The following is an 8596-nucleotide window of genomic DNA, read 5'->3' as shown; positions in this document are numbered from 1 at the left end:
CCCGACACCTCGGTGATCCCGGCTAACAGCTGGATAAACACAGCCGGGGGGGGGGGCTGTAGTCTCTTTGTCTCTCGGAGGACCTCTGTCTCCGTGCCCCGGCTGCAGCTGTCCCACTGGCAGGACGTCCAGACCCCTCTAGATATTATTATTATTATTATTATTATTATTATTATCATAAATAAATAAGTGTCAGGACGTCCATATTATTATAAATAGGACGTTACATTTTTTTATTTTTTATTATACTTTATTAATCCCACAAGGGGAAACTACACTTTACACTCTGTTGTTATTACACACACATTACACACACATTACACACACATGCTCACGACCTATACATGCCCTAATGGAGAGATGTCAGGGTGGGGGGGGCTGCCCATGGAAGGGTTCGGTGCCTTGCTCAAGAGCACCTTGGCAGTGCCCGGGAGGTGAAGCGGCACCTCTCCAGCTACCAGTCCACCACCAGACTTTGGTCCGTACGGGGACTTGAACCAGCGACCCTCGGGTTCCCAACCCAACTCCCTACGGACCGAGCTACTGCCCCCCCCCCCCCCCCACATGAAAACCTCCTCCCTGAAGAAGCCGAGTTAAGAGCAACATTCATTCATGTTGTTCACATGTTGACGTGATGATGATGATGGGACTCTGGCTGACAACAGCAGCTACATGTTAATTAGTCTGCCGCTTTAATTTAAAGTAATTACACTAAATATGATTGGTTGACTACTTCCAGGCTGCACATCAACGTTTTTCGAGGTTTTATACACTCCTATCAGGACTTCCCTTCAGTCATGTTGTGACTATTTATGGTGCCAGCACTGATTTGATGCAGTAAAGTCCAATAACACAGTTACTTAGAAGCTGTACCATGATACTCATGTAGTACTTTTTTACAGTGGTTACTGTTACAGTCTTTACGTAATGGACTACAAAAGAAACACATTTTCTGTGTGTTTCTCTGTGTGTGTCTGTCTGTTTCTGTATGTATTTTGTGTGTGTGTGTGTCTGTTTGGTGTGTGTGTTTCTGTGTGCGTGTGTATGTTTGTGTGTGTCTGTCTGTTTCTGTATGTATTTTGTGTGTCTGTGTGTGTTTTTGTGTGTATGTGTGTGTGTCTGTTTGGTGTGTGTGTTTCTGTGTGTGTGTGTGTTTCTGTGTGTGAGTGTGTGTTTGTGTGTGTCTCTGTTTGGTGTGTCTGTTTGTGTGTGTTTCTGTGTGTGTGTGTGTGTATGTTTGTGTGTGTCTGTCTGTTTTTCTGTATTTTTGTGTGTTTCTGTGTGTGTATGTTTGTCTGTCTGTTTTTGTATGTATTCTGTGTGTGTGTGTGTGTGTGTCTCTCTGTTTGGTGTGTCTGTTTGTGTGTGTTTCTGTGTGCGTGTGTGTGTCTGTCTGTTTCTGTATGTATTTTGTGTGTATGTGTGTGTGTCTGTTTGGTGTGTGTGTTTCTGTGTGTGTGTGTGTCTGTGTGTGTGTATGTTTGTGTCTGTGTGTGTGTGTGTGTATATTTGTGTGTGTCCGTCTGTTTTTTTAATGTATTCTGTGTGTGTGTGTGTTTGTGTCTGTGTCTGTGTGTGTGTGTGTGTGTTTGTGTCTGTGTGTATATTTGTGTGTGTCTGTCTGTTTCTGTATGTATTTTTGTGTGTATGTGTGTGTGTCTGTTTGTGAATGTAAATGTAAATGTGCTGTATTTATTTAGCGCTTTTCTAGTCTTAACGACTACTCAAAAAAGGATATACACACACTGAGTGCTTTTTGTACCCAATAAACAACAGTGGCTCGTTCCCCTGCAACATGGGCTTTAAAATAATAATAATAATAATAATATAAAAAATCCGTTTTGAATGAGCGTGTGTATTTCCTGCAGTCTGTGTGTACGTGTGTGTGTGTGCGTGTAGTAGTAGTAGTAGTAGTACTCCACACGCGCCAGTAACGGTCGGTCTGGTCTCGCTCCATACACGGGCTCGAGCGCTCCGCGGCGGACTCGCGGGGGCTTCCTCTCCATATATGGTCCTCCCGGCGCGCGAGCCCCTGCGTGCGGCCGGCCGCCCTTCCCAACCAACCGCGCGACCAAATATGGACGACGGCATCGGTTGAATTCCTGTCGAATACTCGGACATTCCTAACGGCTGTCTGGGGAGAAAACCCCCTCTGGGTGGTATGGAGGAGACGGGGTATATAAGGACCCCGGTGGGCGACGCCTGACACCCCTCCATCTTGAACCAGCGGCGGTTAAAGATCCCTCACTGACAGCCGGAGACGAGCAGAGGTAAGCGGCTTGAAGAAGCTGGGTTGCGAGGTGGGCTGGGCGGGTGGAGAGAAGGAGAGAGGTTGAACTAGCGGTTGTTAATGGCGTCCGGCTTGTTGTAAATGTAGCTAAGTGAGTGGTTAACTGACGGGAGTTGGCACTGAATTGTAGCCGGCTTCTGTTCACTTTCAACGGTTAGAAACTTTTGTTGTGACAGGCAGGCTTCTTGCCAGGGAGCCAGACGTGCTGCGTTCAGGCGTTGTCGGAAAATCTAGTTTTTACCTAATAATGCCACATAAAACTGGGTATATATAGTTTAACCGTGTAAGCTTTGTCATCATTTACAGTAAAATTTGGGATTTCTTAAATATAGCCAAAATTCACGTTTTTTTTTAAACGGAGAAAAACAAAAACACTATATTTAAATATTAATTTAAAACAATCTTCCTAGCAGGGAACCAGATCGACATCTGTTGTTAAACAGTACTACACCGAGCTCGTTTTAGTGTTTTTAAATTCTTGACAAAGAGCTCAGATGTCGGAGTTTATGTGGAGTACTTGAAGGCACCATTACACTCAATTACTTTTAACGGAGTTTCTGTTTGTTTTTAATAACTACACGTAATTACAGGCTAACTAAACTGTTTACAGCCCCGGTTTAATGATAAACACCCAGACACTACCGGGCCAAGACATATAGTCATTATCCATTTTATTATTCATACGGTTTAAATAGAACAAGGAGTGTTGAAAGAGAAGAAAATCAAAGAAACATGAAAAACTATATTTTCCTAAAACAACACAAAGGACTGTCTGTGGTGTAAATTAATGTGATGAGCAGCTTATTAATCTAGGAAAAATAGGTAATTTTTAAACATTTCGTTACCAGGAGTACAATAGATTTTGGTCGGAAATGATACACTAACCAAGAAAATAGATGATTAAAGTGTAGAGCTGCATTTTAATAATTGATAATGAACAAATCCTAGATTTTAATTGGATAATCAATTATCACCCAGCCCATATGTATCAGTCACATGTCTAGTAGAGATGACTTTTCCCTCCAGTGTTTCTGCTGTTCACAAACTCTCCCCCCCCCCCCCCCCCCCCCCCCCCCCCCAGACATGTGTGACGACGAAGAGACCACCGCCCTGGTCTGTGACAACGGCTCCGGCCTGGTGAAGGCGGGCTTTGCCGGGGACGACGCCCCCAGGGCCGTGTTCCCCTCCATCGTGGGACGCCCCCGTCACCAGGTACACAAGAGCATCCATATAAAGGTCCCATGGCCTGAGAATATCACTTTATGAGGTTTTATAACATTAATATGAGTCCCCCCAGCCTGCCTATGACCCCCCAGTGGCTAGAACTGGTGATAGGTGTCAACCGAGCCCTGGGTATCCTCCTCTGCCTTTGAGAAAATTAAAGCTCAAATGGGCTGATCTGGAGTCTTGCTCCTTATGAGGTCATAAGGGGCAAAAGCTACAGACTCAGAAATGGCACATACTAAGGAAAACTTGTTGTGGGACTGGCTCTAGTGGCTGGAATTCTGGACAAGGAAAGAGACTTCAGATACAGTATTAGGGGACCACTAAGGTCTATATAAAGAGACTTCAGATACAGTATTAGGGACCACTAAGGTCTATATAAAAGAGACTTCAGATACAGTATTAGGGACCACTAAGGTCTATATAAAAGCATCCAAAGACCACCATGTCATGGGACCTTTATACATTTTAAAAACTTAAACATTGGAAGGGAACATATGCCCCCAGGGTCCAATGTTTGTAGATTTTGTTTTTGCATTTTTAATGTTTTTATTTTAATTTGTATAAATATTTTCAAATTTTCTAAGCTTTTTCTAACTTTTTTCAACATTATTTTATTTTATTAATTATTGTCAATTTTTTTTTGCTTTTTCTAGCATTTCTTTGTCACTTTTTATCAACGTTATTTTATTATTTTCTTCAAATTTTTGAAGCTTTTCCCAACTATTTTTTGGCACTTTGTTGAACATAATTTTATTTAATTAATTTTTTCACATTTTTAAGCTTTTTCCAACAATTTTTCTCACTTTTTTAACATAATTATGTTTTAATAAATTTTATCAAATTTCAAAGGTTTTTCCAACTATTTTTTGTCACTTTTTTTAAAGTTATTTTATTATTTCTTTTACATTTTTTGAAGCTTTTTCTACCAATCTTTTGTCACTTTTTTACCATTTTATTTAATTAATTTTTGTTAACATTTTTGAAGCTTTTCCAACTATTTTTTTTAACTTTGTACAACGTTATTTTATTTTATTACATTTTTCACATTTTTGATGCTTTTTCCAACAATTTTTTGTCACTTTTTTACAGTTATTTTATTTTATTTTATTCATTTTTCAAGTTTTTGAAGCTTTTTCCAACTATTTTTTCTGTCACTTTATTCAACATTCCCCCCCCCCCCCCCCCCCCCCCCGCCCCCAGGGCGTGATGGTCGGCATGGGTCAGAAGGACTCGTACGTGGGCGACGAGGCCCAGAGCAAGAGGGGCATCCTGACCCTGAAGTACCCCATCGAGCACGGCATCATCACCAACTGGGACGACATGGAGAAGATCTGGCACCACACCTTCTACAACGAGCTGCGCGTGGCCCCCGAGGAGCACCCCACCCTGCTGACGGAGGCGCCGCTCAACCCCAAAGCCAACCGGGAGAAGATGACCCAGATCATGTTCGAGACCTTCAACGTCCCCGCCATGTACGTGGCCATCCAGGCCGTGCTGTCGCTCTACGCCTCGGGTCGTACCACCGGTGAGTCAGCGCAACTTAAATTCAAGCACAGAATAAACAAAAAATACAGAATTAACACTTTTGTGAGGCTTTTTTCTCCTCTGTGATTTTGACACTTTCCCTGACGCGTTCTCCCTATTTTACCGTTTTATTTGACATGTTTTACACTTTCTGACATTTTTGTCCCTTTCTTCTCTTCTTTTCTTTTTTTTTTTACACTTTTGTCCTTTTTTTTGGACACTTTTAGACATTTATGTCCCTTTCCTTTTTTTCATTCTTTTTTGGACATTTTCTGACGTTTCTGTCCCTTTTTTTCTTTTTCTTTTTTTTTACATTTTTGTCCCTTTTTTTTAAACTCTCTGACATTTCTGTCTCTTTATTTATTTTTTTATTTTTATTTTTTTACATTTTTGTCACTTTTTTTTTAACTCTCTGACATTTATGTCCCTTTATTTATTTATTTATTTTTTTTACATTTTTGTCCCTTTTTTTTAAACTTTCTGACGTTTATGTCTCTTTATTTATTTATTTTTTGACATTTTTTGCCCTTTTTTTTAACTTTCTGACATTTATGTCTCTTTATTTTTTTTATTTTTTTTACACTTTTGTCCCTTTTTTATTTTTTACTTTCTGACATTTATGTCTCTTAATTTTTTTTTTTATTTACATTTTTGTCCCTTTTTTTGACACCTTCTGACGGTTATGACCCTTTCTCTTTTTTTGATTTCTGTCCCTTTCTGATATCCCACTACCACCAGTACGCCACAGACACCAACTTTTTTTAGGAATTATTTTGACCAATATTAGAGGAATTTGTGTTGATAGATAACCAAAAGACTCGTGTATTTCAGAGTTGAGTCAGAAAACTTTTTAGAAATGTTTTTCTTCAAATGCTTAACAAATTAATAAAACAACTCAAAATTCAATGAAATTAGTGATCATTAACTGTACTTGCAAACCTGGAACCATCCATCCATGAACAATGATTGAACTTCTGATTGGTTTGTTGTGTTTGGGTTGTTGTTGCTATTGTTGTTGTTATTCCTTTAAAAAAAAAAAAACATTTTCAGAATTTTTTTGTCCCTTTTTTTGACACTTTCTGATGTTGCTGTCGTTTTTTTAACAATTTTTGTCAATTTTTTTTACCATTTTAGTTCTGTTTTTACCATTTTTCTGACCTTTTTTGTCCCTTTTTTTGGACACTTTCTGATGTTGTTGTCCTTTTTTTTAAACCTTTTTTGTCCATTTTCTTACCATTTTTGTTTTGTTTTTTACCATTTTTTTTTACCTTTTCTGTCCTTTTTTCGCCCCTTTTTTAAAAGACCCCGGGGTCTACCTCCCACATACTTGTTCACCCATACAGTATATGTAGACTACACCTGGTGGCTAAGGCTGCCTGGTACCTTCAAAACAAAAGCACTAAAAATAACCCAAATAAAATACTAATGATAAACAAATTTATCTAGCTGTATAATTCAAGCAAAACTGAAATTAAACTTAAATAATCAACCTATATATATATATACTCCAACTCCAACGGGTTCCTTGTGTTTGTGGTCTCAGGTATCGTGCTGGACTCGGGTGACGGTGTGACCCACAACGTTCCCATCTACGAGGGCTACGCCCTGCCGCACGCCATCATGCGTCTGGACCTGGCGGGTCGGGATCTGACCGACTACCTCATGAAGATCCTGACCGAGCGGGGCTACTCCTTCGTCACAACCGGTAAAATCTAGACGCACGTGAGCTATAGACATGAACCCTTTCCCTCCTGTTAGTTAAAAAAATAAAATATATAAAGCAGCTTTTTAGTGCATGTCTCCCGAAAAAAAAAGCTTAGGGATGGAGGTGTATTCAGTTTTATGTAGAGCTGCGAACATCAATCAAATAATCAGTTTTTGCTGTCAACTATTAAGTTCATTTTCTATTTTTCTGAATTTATGGTCAATAAACCTTGTTGGTTTTTTAAATTTAAATCAAATTTTTGAGTCAAAAAAGCTGAAAATAAGAATTATTTTGACTAATATTAGAGGAATTTGTGTTGATAGATAACCAAAGACTCGTGTATTTCAGAGTTAAGTCAGAAAACTGTTTAGAAACCGTTTTTTTGTTGTCTAAAATGCTAAAAATTGTACTTGTGAAGTCACAATTCTCTGACTTCAGCTTGTTAAATGTAAATATTGTTCCAATTTCTCCTCTTCTCTGTGACACTAAACTGAATATCTTTGAGTTCGGGACAACACAAGACATTTTAGAATGTCCTCTTGGGCTTTTGGGGAAACACTGATCCACATTTTTCACAATTTTCTGACATTTTACACAACAACTAATCTATAAATTGAGAAAATATCAACAATTAAAATAATCGTTGTTGCAGCCCTAGTTTGATGCAAAGTCTTGACATCAATTCTCCATCTTTGAACGCTCCTACTTGAGCTTTTTGAGTAGTTTCTGATTTCATTTCGTTAAATGTGGTGTTGTCTTGGTTGTTTCCAGCTGAGCGTGAGATCGTGCGGGACATCAAGGAGAAGCTCTGCTACGTGGCTCTGGACTTTGAGAACGAGATGGCCACCGCCGCCTCCTCCTCCTCGCTGGAGAAGAGCTACGAGCTGCCGGACGGCCAGGTCATCACCATCGGCAACGAGCGTTTCCGCTGCCCCGAGACCCTGTTCCAGCCCTCCTTCATCGGTGTGTAGTACACAGTGCAGGGTAGCGTATCACTACATACTGGTACCGATACCAGGACTTTGAGACCGGTTCCTAAACAATACTTTTCTCCAAAAAAAAAGAATTTGCATTACGCCACAAATCTTTTTAGATACTTCTCAGCTCCCGCTACGTGAGCCCGTCTCTCTGTGTGTAACGTAGAGTATTTCCTGCGTGTTTCTATGACATGTAACGTTAGAAAGCCAATCACAAGCATAGTTAGATCTTGGTAGAGGCATGCTGAATGCTGATTGGCTCATTGACGCTGATGAGATTTACTCCTTAGGTATTGAATGACGCAGCATTTAGTCGGTGCCTAAGAAGTATTGACTTCAGCACCCAGCCCTTAGGATTGGGTCTAGCATCAACTCTTTGTCTCAGCATCCTCGTCATGCCTAACCTGAGTCTCTCTGCCGTGCACCTGGACAGGTATGGAGTCTGCTGGGATCCACGAAACAGCGTACAACAGCATCATGAAGTGTGACATCGACATCCGGAAGGACCTGTACGCCAACAACGTGCTGTCCGGCGGCACCACCATGTACCCGGGTATCGCTGACCGCATGCAGAAGGAGATCACGGCCCTGGCTCCCAGCACCATGAAGATCAAGGTAACAAACTCTCAAACACCAAACGGCCAAAAGTATGTGGACGCCTGAAAACTACACCTGTAGATGATAGATGAAGGCAGCTCTATTTAATCAGAAACAGGGTGATTCAGAGTTATGTATGGATAACATTAAAGAGCAGTTAAAAAGAAAGTTGTAGCAGCGCGGTTTAAATGGACATAGAGACACTTCCAGGTAAATACATAGACACTTCCAGGTAAATACATAGACACTTCCAGGTAAATACATAGACACTTCCAG

At 40.4% G+C, this 8596-nt stretch overlaps 1 protein-coding gene across 2 annotated transcripts in view; it reads left to right on the top strand.

The window, feature by feature from the left end:
* The first annotated feature begins 2104 nt into the window (after positions 1 to 2104).
* Positions 2105 to 8596, top strand: part of acta1a (actin alpha 1, skeletal muscle a) — a 7127-nt gene continuing 635 nt past the window's right edge. Inside the window, exons 1-6 of one of the 2 annotated variants that reach the window (XM_034901249.1) lie at positions 2105 to 2270; positions 3372 to 3502; positions 4718 to 5042; positions 6585 to 6746; positions 7518 to 7709; positions 8157 to 8338. In XM_034901249.1, coding sequence (XP_034757140.1) covers positions 3374 to 3502; positions 4718 to 5042; positions 6585 to 6746; positions 7518 to 7709; positions 8157 to 8338 — 990 coding nt within the window. In that variant the 5' untranslated portion in view covers positions 2105 to 2270; positions 3372 to 3373. Of the gene's footprint in view, positions 2276 to 3365; positions 3503 to 4717; positions 5043 to 6584; positions 6747 to 7517; positions 7710 to 8156; positions 8339 to 8596 lie in introns of both variants that reach the window. The other variant, XM_034901240.1, reaches the window with a different exon arrangement.

This window comes from Etheostoma cragini, chromosome 2 (assembly GCF_013103735.1).
Source record: "Etheostoma cragini isolate CJK2018 chromosome 2, CSU_Ecrag_1.0, whole genome shotgun sequence".
Lineage (NCBI taxonomy): Eukaryota > Metazoa > Chordata > Actinopteri > Perciformes > Percidae > Etheostoma > Etheostoma cragini.
Note: the sequence above shows the minus strand (reverse complement) of the source record. Positions and strands in the feature narration are given on the sequence as shown.